The sequence below is a fragment of the Halichoeres trimaculatus genome, unplaced genomic scaffold (assembly GCF_033239565.1).
Source record: "Halichoeres trimaculatus isolate MK-OKI-2021-1 unplaced genomic scaffold, fHalTri1.1 fHalTri1_scaffold_12, whole genome shotgun sequence".
NCBI lineage: Eukaryota > Metazoa > Chordata > Actinopteri > Labriformes > Labridae > Halichoeres > Halichoeres trimaculatus.
Window position 1 is genome coordinate 32,674,100 of NW_027437190.1, and position 16,773 is coordinate 32,690,872.

Below are 16,773 nucleotides of genomic sequence, written 5' to 3' on the forward strand. Positions count from 1 at the left end.
ATGAACCAAAGACGGTTAGGTTACGGTGGCTTTAGAGGCCCAAAAGGCGCATGTATCCTGTAGTTAGTTCAGATGGACCTTGGTTTATATTCAGACCTGCACCGGAGAACCACGAACCGCACCAGAGTTCGTTTGTAAGCGGACGGAGACCACCTCAAAAAGTGGGTCTCGGTCCGGTTGTTTGGTCTGCACCATGGTTCGTTTGTGTCTATTCACACCTGCATGAAAAGTCTGCACCAGCGTGGGAAACGAAGCCTGGTCCGTTTAAAGTGGACCAAACAGTCCAGGTCTGAATACGCCCTTAAAGGCACTTTTCAAGTGGACTGCAGAGACACCTTTTGGCCTGGAGTCTTACGCACACTGTCGTGAAGACTTGACTCTGAACAAGGTGTGTGATCAGATCTTCTTTTTAACTCTTCTTTTCTTTGTTTAGGACCGTTTTTACCAGCTACAACGCCACAAGGTAAGGTATTTATCAACATTTAGGTAGAGCTATGCTTTGAAGCGTGTCAACAAGCTAACTTTGTCAGTTTGTACTGTAGTTTAGTAGCCTGCTATATTTATCTCTCCTCACAGCCCGGAGCTCTGAGACGTGTCTGTAACGTGTAACATTAGTGAATCCTGGTTATGTCCTGCCAGTCATCTACCAATAAGAGCTAACGTAACCTCACTCTTCATTTTATTGATAGACTCTCAAGTTTGAACAGACCACTGCAGATTAACTGCTGACTGTGGGTTGGAGTCAACATTAGCACAAACAGGTTAGCACGTGTTTTAGCCTTAAGCTCAGGCTCTATCTCTCTCCTGTTTATCTTTCTTCTGCTCTTCTGTCCTTTTTCTGTCTGACAGTTAGGCTCCAGTGTCCACCATCACTACAAAATTAGGGGTCATTTGCAAATACGACAGTAACCGTCCAATAGTACCGTTGTTACAATCGTGGTGATCTACTGTGTTGTGCTTGTGCTGCTCAATCTGCTGAATCTGTGACTGTCTTTAACAAAATTAGTATCTGTTTCTCCACTTCTGCTCTTAGCATTCACCAAAACACCAGATGATCGGCTCAACTCTACTTCGGTGGAGATCTACCAAAAGCGGCTTCTGGACAAGACAGTTATAGCGCCAACTACAGGCCTGGCATGCGCACTACAGCGTTTTCAGTTCCTCTTCTGTGTTAACACAGATTTTTTTTTTCACTGTGGTTCTAGTATTTTGGGGTGAAAAGTTGCCGTGTAAATCACAGAAATCATCTTCAGAAGAGAAAAAACACAGATCTCTGTGTTTCCTCTTTTCTCACTTCTAAACTTCATCAGCCGGTGTGGTGTTGTCATAGAGACCTAGACGTGCTGTAAATCAATCCAGTCCAGCTAAGAAGTAGCATTTTGAAATAACCCATACTGATGCTGATAATCTAATTTTAAAGTGTGGATTATGATCAAGTATAAACATCAAAAGGAGACTTTTTCAAGATCACGTAGAAACTCTCACAGTCTCTTTAGATTTAGAATTTGATTTTGTTTCAAGCTGTTTCTGTGTTTTATCTCTGCTGGTTGAATGAGGGGATGTTGTGCTCATTTTTTCAGGCTCTACCCTGTCCCTTTGGTGACCCCGTAGTGGCTTAACATGGTTTACTGCTCAAAAAAAATCCCCTGTTTGTTTTCATCCTGGTGTTTTAGAAAACTCTTCTTTCAGCCTCAGCTTCTGTCTCTTTAAGACTCAATGGACCCACATCTGTCTGGTCTGTTATTTTCAGAGTTAAGCGTTTGATCAGTTTACAGACGGATTCAGCGATTCCTACAACATTGAAAATCTGCACATGCTCAGTCTGAACATCCAGGATCGCTTCTTTAGATCTGTGTTTAAAACATCAGAGAGTAGATTACCTCCTCTTTAAGAACAAACATCTGCGAGGCAGTGAAGGCGTAAGATTTGAGAAGACAGAATCTGGATGAAATCATTTGTATCAAGCAGTTTTCTGCCGTACGATGACAGGTTTGTGTGTGTTGGTACGCGTGTGTGTGTGTGGTCACACAGAGCTGAGATGGGCAGGCTGAATGCTAATATGACAGTCTGCAGAGGAAGCGAGCTGAGGAAGCGCGAGCGGCGTGCACGGCCTCCAGACGGAGGAGAGAAGAGAGGAGCGTGTGCACGAGCGTGAACTCAATGACTCGCTTCAGCAAGGACACACACAGACAGACTCACACCTACACAACACATTAACTAACACACACACACACACACATTTTATGGTTGTAGACAGAAGAAAGAAGCTTACTGTAGCACACACACTCGCAGAGACAGGTGCAAGCCTACGCATGAACAAAAAGATGAGCTCTCCCTTCATCTTACCTTCCACACAAACCACCGACAGGAGCTCACACACACACACAAACATGTAAATTACCGTTCAAGGGCAGCCAGAGTTTGAGAACAACGCCAACTCAGCACTGCTAAAGGAAAAAGCACTCCTACTGTACGCTAATTGTTTCGACTTTGAGCAGAAAAAGGACAGAGAGCTGCACGTCACTGTCCGGCTACTCAGGAAACTTTGTTCACTTTCACTTTTACTTTCCGTGACCTTCTCCCACCTGTGAGGAGAGAAAAAAAAACAACCTTCTGGACAAAACATGGAAGAGGACGATGACAATGACATCCAAAACAGCTGTTACACCTGTGCGTCAGAGCTACAGCTTCAGGAATAACACCTGGAGACTGACAAGGTTGATGACATTGAGGAGAAACACAGCAAAGGGCTCCTGGATGACACAGCACTTTCAGTGAGTATCAAAAGTTTCAAATCTTTCATGTAAAACGCTTTCAAAGCTGCGTTACACAAAGCAAAAACTTTGATTACAGACATTAAAAATAACTACGCACAGCCCAATGTTCCCACAGCCCAAAGTTCCCACAGCTCTGTGTTCCCACAGCGCTGTGTTCCAACAGCTCTATGTTCCCACAGCCCAATGTTCCCACAGCTCTGTGTTCCCACAACCCAAAGTTCCCACAGCTCTGTGTTACCACAGCCCTGTGTTCCCACAACCCAAAGTTCCCACAGCCCAATGTTCCCACAGCCCAATGTTCCCACAACCCAATGTTCCCACAGCTCTATGTTCCCACAGCTCAATGTTCCCACAGCCCAAAGTTCCCACAGCTCTATGTTCCCACAGCCCAATGTTCCCACAACCCAAAGTTCCCACAGCCCAATGTTCCCACAGCCCAAAGTTCCCACAGCTCTGTGTTCCAACAGCTCTATGTTCCCACAACCCAAAGTTCCCACAGCCCAAAGTTCCCACAGCCAAAAGTTCCCACAGTCCAATGTTCCCACAGCTCTATGTTCCCACAGCCCAATGTTCCCAAAGCCCAAAGTTCCCACAGCTCTGTGTTCCAACAGCTCTATGTTCCCACAACCCAAAGTTCCCACAGCCCAATGTTCCCACAGCCCAAAGTTCCCACAACCCAATATTCCCACAGCCCAATGTTCCCACAGCCCAATGTTCCCACAGCCATATGTTCTTACAGCCCAATGTTCCCACAGCCCAATGTTTCCACAGCCCCATGTTCCCACAGCCCAATGTTTCCACAACCCAATATTTCCACAACCCAATATGCCCACAGCCCAATGTTCCCACAGCCCAATGTTCCCACAGCTCTGTGTTCCAACAGCCATATGTTCTTACAGCCCAATGTTCCCACAGCCCAATGTTTCCACAGCCCAATGTTTCCACAGCCCAATGTTCCCACAGCCATATGTTCCCACAGCCATATGTTCCCACAGCTCTTTGTTCTTGCAGCCCAATGTTCCCACAGCCATATTTTCCCACAGCTCTTTGTTTTTACAGCCCAGTGTTTTTACAGACATATGTTCCCACAGCCATATGTTCTTACAGCCCAGTGTTTCAACAGCACAATGTTTTCCCACAACTCTTTGTTCTTACAGCCCAATGTTCCCACAGCCGTATGTTCCCCCAGCCATTTTATCTTGCAGCGCAATGTTCCCACAGCCCAATGTTTTTACAGCTATATGTTCCCACAGCTTTTTGTTCGTACAGCCCAATGTTCCCACAGCTCTTTGTTCCCACAGCCCAGTGTTTTTACAGACATATGTTCTTACAGCCCAGTGTTTCAACAGCACAATGTTTTCTCACAACTCTTTGTCCCTGTACCCCAATGTGCCCTTAGCTCTACATTACCACAGCCCTTTGTTCCCACAGCCAAATTTTCCCACATTCTTATCATTCTAAAGCCCATGTCATCCTACAACGCATTGTTCCCACAGCCCAAAGTTCCCACAGCTCTTCACTCCCACAGCTCTATGTTCCCACAGCTCTATGTTCCCACAGCTCCATGTTCCCACAGCTCTTCACTCCCACAGCTCTATGTTCCCACAGCTCCATGTTCCCACAGCTCTTCACTCCCACAGCTCTATGTTCCCACAGCTCTATGTTCCCACAGCCCTTTGTTCCCACAGCTGTATGTTCCCACAGCTCTATGTTCCCACAGCTCTTTGTTCCTACAGCCTAATAATTGTCACAATCAGAGTCATTCCAAGTAAAATTAAAGCCGGCTGATGGAAAAAGTTTGGGGCTGAAGCAGATCCTATAAATGCTGAACGTTTGTTTTCATTTCCATGTTTCAGACAAATAAAACCAGGTTTTGGAACAAAATCTCAGAAATGTGGGAACTTTGTAAACCTAGGCACGCTCTTACATTACTGATAGTTTATGTTCCTTCTGATGGTCACAACGAGACGCTGCAATCAATGTGTATCTGTCTCCTAAACAGTCTCTTTAGCTCAAAAGGATCTTTAACTTCTTTTTGAAATAACCATGGACGGAGAGTTTTCTTGATCCCAAACTGGCTTGCTGTGGTTTTAAATTTAGCCCATGGATTCTCAGTTTATTAGATCAGGACTCTAAATCACATCAATGTGACTTTAAGGAGGAGGTTTTGTAAATCTCATCCTTGTGAATCAAAACTAACCACTACCAGTGGCTCAGGGCCAGGTGTCATCAGCAGGTCAGAGAGACCCAGAGGTAATCCAACAGCATGGATGAAGAATGGTTAATCTTGGAGGTGGAAAACATCAAATAAGACACAACACAGAGACATCAACAGAAAGGAGAACATGGAGGGAAATTACTGAAGTTTAAACTCTTTTCTGGATTCCCTACGTGTAAACGACCTTTTACTGTATTAACATGCTCATTTCTTGCTGAAATGAAGAATATAATAACACAATCATGCATTTCAGACGTTGTGTGAGTAAATCTGCAGCTTCAGTTTGAGTGCAAACATCTGTGAGCGTGCACGCTGCAGCACACAGTGGCACACAGAGGATCCAGCAGCTGTTGGGGTCGAGCCTGTGGCAAACCTGCGTATGCTAACGTTTGCCTGCACGCAGATCCAGGTGGGAGGATATCACAAATGAGATTAGGATCATGACTTTATCTGGGCGGGGTTAGTTTTATTAGCCGCTCACAGATCCCAGTTTCTGTCCTTATGTGATCTGTGGAGACAAAACTGCACCAATCTTTCTCCATTTCAGTCATTCGTTCCCACACTCCCTGACACTGCTGTTTGTCTCACATTAGAGTCACAGAGCATCAGAGTGAAACCTCTGACTCAGTCGCTGCAGCTTTCCCGTCTGCAGTCGCTCTGCTAACATGACGCCTGTTACTGCTAATCGCTCTGCTAACGGGCTCTTTAAGGCTTCAGCGGTTTGGAGACGGGATCTGGTGATTCATCAGGGAGTAACTGTGACTGCTTTGGATGTCACTCCAGCCAAACACCTTATCTGCACGACACTCTCTCTGATTCTGCTGGACATTTAAAGAGTTTAAAGCCTTTAAGACTCCGTATAATGCAAATATGACCCCTGGAATTTTGGGTAATGTAGTATGTTAGTCAAAAAGTGCTCCTTAACAGAAAGTTCTCCTAAGTGTCTGCATGGCATTGTGGTAGTTTGAGTCTTAAGTTAGAGGACTGTGTTGCTTGGCCATGTATCTATTTAGTCTCAGGCCTTGTGCACACGTAGCCGGATGTTTTCAAAAACAAACAGAGGGTTTGCACTGACGTCATGATTTGGGTAGTTACCCTGACATGTGGTCATACTGGAGGTACACAAATGTAAATATTGAAAGGACAGAGTTAGAAGTGCGCGGTAAAATGTGACTTTAAGATGTCTTATCCACCAACAAGTGTGGAAAAATGCTCGGAGTTAGCATCCTTATCATCATCTACCTAAAGGTATGGAAACAAAGATGTTACTGCTTTAATTTAATGGAAAAGGAGATTCATGGAATAAATGATTTCTTTCGGGAGAGGCTCACTTTAATGAAAGCCTCTGAAAGACACTGAGTTTGACTTCTGTACTATACTATATTCTGTACATAATTTATTTACTTTTTCTAAAGTGTGAGGCGCAATGGGTAGCCTCACAGCAAGAAGGTCACCAGTTCGATTCCCAGCTTGGCCATGGGCTTTTCTGTGTGTTCGGTCACTCTAAATTGTCCATAGGTGTGAGTGTGTTCATGCATGGTTGTCTGTCTCTGTATCAGCCCTGTGATTGGCTGGCGACCAGTCCAGGGTGTACTCCGCCTCTCGCCCAATGACAGCTGAGATAGGCTCCAGTCAACCGCGACCCTTAACAGGATAAGCGGTTCAGAAAATGGATGGATGGACTAAAGTGTGATTTTAAGATGCTGTGGGCAGAGAACATGAACTACCTGACAGGAAATGCTGTGAACAGACTTGAATGTTGAGATTAATGACAGATTATTGCCTGATGGAGTTAAACTAGCAACAACGTTCTCCGTTCTCCAGGTGATTGTTTACACCCCTCACTCTGATCTGCGATCATTTTTGGTTGTGAAAAGCATATGAAGTGTTTTTCTCAATCTGACCGATTAGTGCAACAAAAAAACGGCAGTAATTTACCATTTTGTGCAACTTCAATCATGCGGTCGTTAGGGATGGGTACCTTTCACATTTGAAACGATACGGTACTGATGCCTGGTACCTGGCAATCTGTATCTGTACTTAACAGTACCAATTTTCAGTGCTACTGTATGTGTTTATGCTGTATAAAATGTAAATTCTTTTAAATTTAACATATTTATTCTTCAATGAATAAACTTGCAGTGCTGTGTTCGTGTCTAGCATGGAAAATCTCCTTCTCTTCCACTCCCTCACAGTCACAAGGACGTGTTCAGGTATCTAAACATGGAACCTTTGATTTTACATCAATCAGTACCTGGTACTTTGACAGAATCTGGTCGGTACCTATAAAAGTACCTAATTGGGTACCCATCCCTAACGGTTGTTTTTAAAACTACTTTTGTCCACACGCTGTGGGCAAATCTGTCAACAAGTGCAGATAGAGGCATTTTAAACCCATATTTATCAGGGTTTTTCAGATGTGAAACCTGTGCCAGCCAATCAGAATGAGCCCCCATCATTCAGCGGTGACATTTGAGAAACAAAAACCGTGTTTACTGGCGTCTACACAAAGCTACGGAACCGAAGTTTTCCAAAATCTTCACTTTGGCCAGAGTTTTGAGAAAACATCGTTTTAGTGATGTAAAGCTGCGGTTTCATGTGGATGACAGGCAACAATATATAAAGTAGGGCTGGGCAACGATTAAAACTTTTGATTGTAATTAATCGCATGATTTCCCTGATTAATCATAATTAATTGCATTGTAAATTCAAAATCTAATAATGAATTCAAAACCAGTGTATAGTGCACTTTTATTGGAATGTTCTGCCGTATGAACGAAAGTGCCATAACATCTGTCATGCAAACACTAAATCAGTACTTGTTATACAGTAATAGTTAAATCACATATTTAGTGCAAATCAAATTTAAAAAATGTAAATACAAAATTAAAGCTTATTGTCACTGTCAGGGCCTTAAAGTGATACTCAAGTTGGGTCCTATCACAAGGTTTAGGGCAGAAATTACCCCTACAGCAGTGTTTTTGTGCAGCAGAAGCCCAGAGCGCTCACACCAAACACCCCCTCCCTGCTCCTCTGCTGGTTTCCTCTGCACTCAGACGGGGCCATATTTTACTTGACCAAAAAACACAAATAAACGGACTCCCACCGAAAAACTCTGATATCGGTCTGCATTCACGCTTTATTTAGAGAATTTTCAGCGCACTAATGTGCAATAAAATATTCAACAGCGTAGATTGACGGGTTATTGCAAAAATAACGCGTTAACTTGCCCAGCACTAGTATAAAGATATATGTGATGCATCCTCTTGGTTTCTTGTGTAAATTTTCAAGTGTTTTTGTTTCTTTTGTTCAAGTTTTGAGTTTTAAGTTTGGAAAAAATCAAATGTTTGTTACATCTGCATTTGGGTCCTCCTCTTCTCTTGTTTTCCCATAGATGCTCCTGACAGATGTGGCTTCCTGAACCACTGTGAACGATCAAATCCTTTGATTCGATTGCAAAAAGTAATAGTTAGGCTGCAAAAAAATGAAATCTTACAAAGTGTTTTTGTCTTATTTCCAGTAGAAAATGTCTTTTTAGACTTAGTATGAGCCACATTCACCTGACTAGTATAGAAAAATGTCGTATTTTGAGTTATTTGAAGACAAAAATGAGGTCTGAAAGCCTGTTTGAAAAGACATTTTTACTGAAAACCTAAGCGTAACCACACCCAGTTCAGATTTGACACCAGCTCAGCTGATGTGGTGAATAATCTGTGATCTGGATCTGAAAACGCTCTCCTCTATCGTGTATTTCAGTCTGAGTCACAGCGTTAATATTTGCTCAGTAAAAACGTGCATCTGCTGAAACTCAAACACCACCAGCGACTCATGAGATCATTATGCAGAAATAATGAATACGCCCGCATGAATACTGATATCATCCACAAATTGGAGCTGGTAATGATGGACTACACCCATCGCTGGTGGCTGCACACACACACAAACACACAAACACACACACACACACACACACACACACACACATGCATGGTCAGTGGGCGTTAATCCACCAAACTCAGGCGAGAAATCCTCGCGTGTGCCAAAATCCGACCAACGTTTCAGCCTTAATGGAATTCAAAGTGCGAAGATATGAACGCGCTGTTCTGCCAGCCGGCGCTGAAGGATGTGTGTGGTTTCCATGGCGACAGAGAGGATGCGGAGGGGGAATGTGCAGAGCCATTGTTCACAAATAACCAGAGCCGTAGCAGGATGCGTTTCAGACTTTTCTTTCTCTTCTAAACGTGTTTTTTCTTTTTCTTTTTGTTGCATACTCTGCGATGAGAAAGATTGGGTGAGTGGAGTCATGGTGGGAGGATTTGGCTGGAAGATTAACCCACTGCACATCAAAGATGATCTGCCAGCGAGCAGATATGTGTCAGCAGGCCAGAGAGACAGAGAGGAGGAGGAGGAGGAAGGAAGGAGAGGAGGGAAGGGAAGATGAGGGAGTTAATTATGATCAGACACACGGATGAAATGCAAACGGAGAAAAATATCAACAGAAAAACGACAGAATTGTGGTCAGCTGGATGTCGTCTTTGTCGTCTGAGCTTCGCACACAGATGTGGGGCAAGCTGCTGCCTCCACACTCCACCAGTGAAGCGAGAATGTGTGTGTGTACATCTGTGTGTGTGTGTGTGTGTGTGTGGAGACGGAGGGTTAGCCCAAGGTTGTTTTACAGCGTCTGCACCAGATCTGCCAACATCTCTCTGTGTGAGCTCCACCTGTGCGCTGATGCAAGGTGACAAAAACACACCTGAGGGGGGAAGTGCACGTTGCTGGAAACGTTGCTTATTCATGCTTCAAGGTGAATCTGAAAGAGCAGATCTCTATTTTCACCTCCTGCATTAAAACCAAGTGAAAGTGACCACAGGAAGCAGCAGAAAGTCACATTTCTGCAAACCTCTCTGTGAGGCTTCTGGTTGTGTGGGGACATAAGAAGCAGGCTCAGTGTCTGTTGGCAAAGTGAAGACTCGCGGCCCGAGCCAGAGAGAGAAACAAGAAAGCTCCATCCCACCGACGTGAAGCCAGGAGCCAGAAACATTTAGGTGCTTATTACACCTGCTCAGCATCATTTAGCTCAAAGCGCCAGAGAACAGCATCACAGAGAAGAGGGTTTCCAACCTGCTCCTCTGCAGACGGAAGTTTGGTATTGCTTGTTTTTTAAAGAGCAGCTACTTCTAGTGTCTTGATGAAGACGACAGATTTAAAAGCGGCTGTGAGGAGTTTTAAAGTGATCTTGAAAAAGTCTCCCTTCTAGATATATGCCTGATCATAATCCACACTTTAAAATGAGATTATCAGCACCAATATTACAGGTTACAGGTTATTTTAAATAGGTCTCCATGACAACACCATGCCAGCTGATGAAGTTTAGCAGAGAGAAGAGAGATCTGTGTTTTTCTCTTCTGAAAACGATTTCTGTGATTAATTTTGTAGTGATAAACAGGATAGAGATAGAGCACGAGCTAAATGCTAACCCAGGAGCTAACCTGTTTGTGCTAATGTTGATTCCAACCCACAGTCAGCAGTTATTCTGCAGTGGTCTGTTCAAACTTGAGAGTCTATCAATAAAATGAAGAGTGAGGTTACGTTAGCTCTGATTGGTGGATGACTGACAGGACAGAACCAGGATTTACTGACCTTACATATTACGGACATATCTTAGAGTGCCGGGCTGTCAGCTGTGCTAAACATAAACGGCTACTAAACTATTTACAAACTGACAGTGTTTACTTGTTGTCACGTTAGCCTACAGATACGTCAGAGCACTGGGCTGCCGATAGCGCTACATATAAAACGTTTGCTTGATGTCACGTTTCAAACCGTAAAACTTTGTAACTGTACTGATAAATACCTTACCTCGGCGTGTTGTATCCATTACAAAATTGTCTTGAACAAAGAAAATGTGTTTTGATCTGATCTCCATTTAATTCCAAAACAAACACACGCCTCACTTAAAATAATTTACGACAGTGTGCAGAGACTCCGGGCCACTAGGTGGCGAGGGAGTGCAATTAAAACAGATCCTCCTCATAGCATCTTTAGATCATTTCAACTTAAGGTTTTGCAGGAATAGAGGATGTTTCAATGGGTGCGACAGTCAAAAATGATGTGATATGAGGCTCAGGATCAGTAGAAGAGACTTCAACCCGATGTAAAATCTCAGACGAAGGAACTGTACAGTCTCATTCAAACATTAGGTCAGAGACACATTTTAAAAAATACGAAAAGTTTCTTTGTTTTACTATTTTTTTTTCTTGTATGTGTTAGAGCGGATGTAGATTTATTATATGTCAAGTTTATCTGTGGAGGCAGCTTGTTGGTGACTGCACATGCACCCGTCTTTTTTTTTTTTGTCTGAATTGTCCGTTTTTATTTGTTGATAATTATTTTTTATGAAGCTGTTTTTTTCTGAAGTTTTCTCTTCTCTACCAATATTTTCTATATTTCTTCTTTTCATATGACTTTTCTTTGCTGTACTACAAGTATTATAAGTATTGATACATATTTATTTTTTTCCTTTGCTTTTTATCTCTGTTTAATTTTTTTCTCTCTTGCATGTAGTTGAAACAGGGGGAAATGTAAGAAAATTTACATTTTCAAGGAAAAAAATTTGTTTGTGATCATGAAAGACTTTAAATAAATGTAGCTTACATTCAGTGCCGGTTGAACTGGTTTTTAAAGGCGCTGTGAGGACTATCTGTTGATTACAGTGACACCTGTGGCCAGCACTGGTACTGTCTATTAGGGATGAAGACACTGTTTCCCATGAGCACCATCACCTGCTGTAATAAAGATGTGACTCTTGCTAAGCTGTACCGTCAACTTTTCCCAGAATGCAAAGTGACAAAGTGACATAGCACTAATGTTTAAAACGTGACAACAAGCAAACTTTAGCCCAGTTTCCACCAATCAGTCCAGTATGGATCAGTACAGTTTGGTACAGTTTTGGAACAGTAAACCCTGATCCTTTTCATGTTTCCAAAGAAAGAAAGAAAGAAAGAAATCTCTCTTCATGACTGGAGATTAAGCGACGTTTCTTTCGACCAATCAGCGGACTGCAGTGTTTCTAGCTCCACCTTCTGGGGTCATATTGGTATGTCTGACACTCCAACAGAAAGGTACCAAAAAGTGGGATGGTAGGGGTCTGTAACTTGGGGACCTGTTCGACTTTTAGTCAAAGAAAACACCACAAAATGCGTTCTATACCGAGACGAACGGAACTGAACCACTTGGTGGAAACGAGGCTTAAGTAGACTCAGTTTGTGGCGTGGTCTTCAGTGTTCGCCATGACTGCTTTTACTTCTCACTGCTGAACTTTCCCAGTTGGTGCAGTGTCACCAAATTGACGTTAAGTCTATATGCCATGTCCACACGTGTATTTTTATATGTTTAGGCCTGATGTCCGCACTAAACTGAAGTTTTACGTCATTGAAAACAATATTCCCTGAAACAAAGTGAAGATTTTGGAAAACTTCAGTTTTGTGGTTTCATGTAGGCGCAGGAAAACTGAGTTTTTGGTTCTCAAACGTCACAGCTGAATGATGGGGGCTCGTTCTGATTGGATGGCACGGGTATGCGTTGGAAAAATGCTGCTCATTATGGGTTTGGCATGCTTCAAGCCACACTGACCAATTGGAAGAAAGTATTTTTAAAAACGAACAAGGGGGGATTTTCGTTTTTGGAAATATCCAGCTAAGTATGGACAAGGCCTGAAGGTGTTCCTTGCAAACCGGATCAGGAGACCAAAAAGACCTCAGTGGCAAGGCAAGTCTATTTCTATAGCGCATTTCAGCAATGCAATTCAAAGTGCTTTACAGGCAGAACAAATTATAGAAAACAATTAAAATTCAATTAAAAATGAGATTAATTAAAAAGATACAATAAAACAAACAACAAAAAGATGAAAACAGATTTTAAAAAAGATTTGAAAAACAGATTTTAAGATAAAATTTGCAGTGCAAAATTAAAGACAAGATATTAAAATGATTTGTTAAAATGCTCTAATAAAAGGCAGCTGTAAAAAGGTGGGTCTTCAACCTGGAGTTATATGAGCTCAGAGTTTCAGCAGACCTGATATTTTCTGGCAGCTTGTTCCAGATATGTGGAGCATAGAAGCTGAATGCTACCTTTCCATGTTTAGTTCTGACTCTGGGGACTGAAAGCAGACCTGATCCAGAAGACCTAAGTGGTCTTGGTGGTTCATACGGGATCAGAAGATCATTGATGTATTTTGGCCCTGGTCCATTCAGAGCTTTGTAAACCAACAGGAGTGTTTTAAACTCTATCCTCTGACAAACAGGAAGCCAGTGTAAAGACCTCAGAACTGGACTGATGTGATCCACTTTCTTGGTCTTGGTGAGGACTCGAGCAGCAGCTGTCTGACTGATTTTTTAGGGAGACCTGTAAAGACGCTGTTACAGTCATCAAGCCTACTGAAGATAAAAGCATGGACCAGTTTTTCCAAGTCCTGCTGACTCATCAGTCCTTTAATCCTGGACACATTCTTTAAGTGACAGTAGGCCGACTTTGTAACTGTCTTAAGTGGTTGCAAACAGACCCACGACTGTTTGACTTTAATTCAACTTCTGGCAACAGGGCGACACCAAATTAAGCTGATTTCTCTTCATGATGTTCTTAAATTCCGTTGCTAGGCGCTACCCAAGTAGCTGCCTGTTGCAGCAGCTCTCTCGTCTTTGTCCGTTTCTTGTAATTTTTTTGTCTCTTTTTCGTCATCTTTGTATTTGGAGTGGATCATCACTTTGTATGGCTCATTGTCGGTCACGGACACCAAACTTTTTGTGGCCTCGGCGATATTTTTTACTACTTTTCTCCTGTGTTTGTCTGGAGATCCTACATGTAACCATGGCTGCATTGTTTACATGCGAAATCAGCTGTTAGCAGCCTGTAGCATGTCAATGCTAACTAGTGTAGGGCTTGATGATTTCCCTCGAGCTGAGGAGGAGGAGGTGAGGACGACGTGCTGGTTCTCGGATGTGAGCTGGGAGGTGACGACGTGGACCTGTCCTTCCATCCATCGTTGTTGGGAACGTGGGATCTAGCCCCGGGGGATGGACGAGCTAACTGTGCTAACCCAGCGGCATCGAGCTGTTCACGGACGCTGGCGCCACATTGGAGGAGCTTCGCCTGCTGTGAGCAGACAGGATCCAGGAGACAGAGACTGAATGGACTTCTGGGGAGGCTCAGTCCTGGACCCTGTGGAGGTGGAGACTGGCTGGGCTGGAGAGTGGTGGACGAGTGGTGGACGGGATGTCGTCATCTAATTTCTTGTGGACTTTTTTGCACTTTCTATACTCTTTCTTACTTTTGTTTTCTTAAATGCTGCGGTGACTCCTGAATTTCCCCTCGGGGATAAATAAAGTATTTTCTATTCTATTCTATTCTAAACTCATGAGAAATTCTGCTGGACAGGTTTTGGAGAACTGGTCCATCAGTTTGTGTCCTTTATGGCGGAACAAGAGGATGAAGCTCTTGTGAATTTGGTGGAAATCTTGAATTTGGGGGGTAAATTTGGAGCAAAGGAGGAGACAACACCTTACCATCACACTCCATGAATCTCAGCCAATGCAATGACAGGAATCAGCCAGATTATATTGGATTATAACGCCACAGTGATTCCTTCTCGTGCACGCTCCTGAATTATTAATCTGACAGTGACGCGCGCGATGACTCTCAAACAAAGAGAGGTTTTTTTTAATGTTTACCAGAGTGTGTGTGAGTGTGTGTGTATCAGAATGTGCGTCCAGATCCGCTCATGAATTATTCATCAGGTCCCCGGGCTCTAATCCTCGCCTTTGTGTCGCTGTAGTGCCAGTGCGCCTCCGGGGATCCGGTTTACCGCATCGGCTGGCCGCTGTCACTCTCACACATCTCACACATCCTCACACATCTCTGTGATTCCTCCTTAAAAATCACACACAGCGCGCCACGGTGTCCACGCAGTGACCTGTCTTTGCTCTGCGTCCCCTCCATCGCGTCTTATCGGTGTTTGCTGGCTGTCTGGATGGAGTTAAATGACATCATTAACCCCCCATGCTGTCTGATGACTTTCAATGTCTGCCACACTCAGCGTGGAGCTGACAGTGACCTCATTGTGCGAAAATATCTTCATATTACCTAAATCTCGTAATATTTGAATCAATATCCAATCATCTCTGCTTCTGCAGCGTGTCCTGTGAATTTAAAGTGACCTAAATGCTGCCTCCTCTTGTGTCTCCATAATATTCATAAGGATTTAGGATTGTCTACTTGTGTCTTTAATGTGACCTAATTTCGCTTCATGCGCTTTTTTGTCTCAGAATCGTCCTACACGAACAAAGGGTTGGATAAAAACGCGTTTTGGAGATTTTTGTCCCTAAGGCATCGATGGAAATGTCAAAAAAAATGTGGGAATATTCCTTTAATGCGAGTTTTCTCTCTAAACACTCGCATTTTTTCCTGACAGATTGTCCAAAATCCAATTTATTTCCAATCTCCAGTCACAGGAAAAGGATATTTTCACTCAGAAATGCTCCCAGGGTGCTGCTGGAGTGTAAAGTGATTTCCTAACCCACAATCCAGAGCCTCACTGACCTCCTTTCTGGCGGCTCCATGGGAGTGTGTGTAGGTACCCTGGAGCCACAGAGGACACGCTGCCTCTGCTGCACGGACGAACCGTGTGTAAATGTGATTGCATGATGGAGAAGCACTGTAAAGAGCAGGTTTCTTACCGTGCACACTCAGCGGGATCAAGTGCAGAGCCAGGACGCACGACAGCAGCGTTAGTCTCCAGCATCCCGTGCAGAAACCGCTCGCCTCCTTCCCCTGCATCCTCACCGTGCAGCGACAGAAGATGATCAGACGGAGGAGAAATGAAATCCCGCAGCTGGTTTTCAGGGAGAGAGTTCAGAAATGTTGCAGAAAGTAATCCGGAGAAGCGGCTCTTGTTGATCTCAGTCTAGACTCCAGGCTCCCTGCGCTGCTCCTCCATAGCCGCTCGGTCTCAGCTGTGTCCGGGTCCACTCGCTCGGCTCACTTCAGCACACACAGGCTGCTCACGGCTCCATTGCCAGAGAGACGGCGGTGGGAGACGGTGGAGGCGAGGGTGGGGTGGTGGTAGTGGTGGTGGTGGTGTTGGAGGCGGGGGGTGGTGCTGGAGGGGCGCAGACGCACGCCGGAGCTCGGCTTGGCTTGGTTTGGCTCGGAAACGGATCGGTGCTTGTTGGGTACTTTGTGACTGAGAGGGAACAAAACGCACGGAGGAGCCTCCTCATCATCAGGGGAGGGAGGGGGTGAGGGGCTGTTAATGTCCCTCACCCCCTCCCTCCTACATCCTCCCCCCTTTTTCCCAAGAAGCTCCTCTCCTCTTTCCATCCTTTCCTGAAATCTTTCCCTGGATTTGACTTTTTTTTGTCCTTTTCACCTGTGTCACCTCAGAGTCTTTCACTTCCGGTCAAAGCATCCAGAAAATATTTTCCTCCATAAATCTCCTGTTTCCTTTTTCACACTCTAATCTTTAAATAATGATTCCTGGCTTCACCACAAAACACTTTCTCAAGTTTTTCCCTCTTCACCTTTTCTTTATTCTTCCCCAAGACTAAGAATAATTTTTCCTTGATGTTCCTCATCTTTTCTTTCTTTGTGAAACACTTTTATCCTCCTTTCCCCTCTGCTCCTCCTCTTTTCCTCTCCTTAAAATCAAAACATCCCAAACATTTCCTCCTCAAGACTCTTCTTCTCTCTTCCTTTTTTTATCCTTCACACTTTTCCCTTTATTTC

General features: G+C 43.8%; 1 protein-coding gene across 11 annotated transcripts in view; it reads right to left on the reverse strand.

The window, feature by feature from the left end:
• The window catches only part of cspg5a (chondroitin sulfate proteoglycan 5a), an 86,981-nt gene extending 70,734 nt beyond the window's left edge, over positions 1-16,247 (reverse strand). For 7 of the 11 annotated variants that reach the window (XM_074684411.1, XM_074684404.1, XM_074684412.1 and 4 more), the window contains exon 1: positions 15,726-16,246. In XM_074684411.1, the coding sequence (XP_074540512.1) occupies positions 15,726-15,825 (100 nt within the window). In that variant the 5' untranslated portion in view covers positions 15,826-16,246. Of the gene's footprint in view, positions 1-15,725 lie in introns of all 11 variants that reach the window. The other 4 variants (XM_074684413.1, XM_074684408.1, XM_074684409.1 and 1 more) reach the window with 1 other exon arrangement.
• Positions 16,248-16,773: the final 526 nt, after the last annotated feature.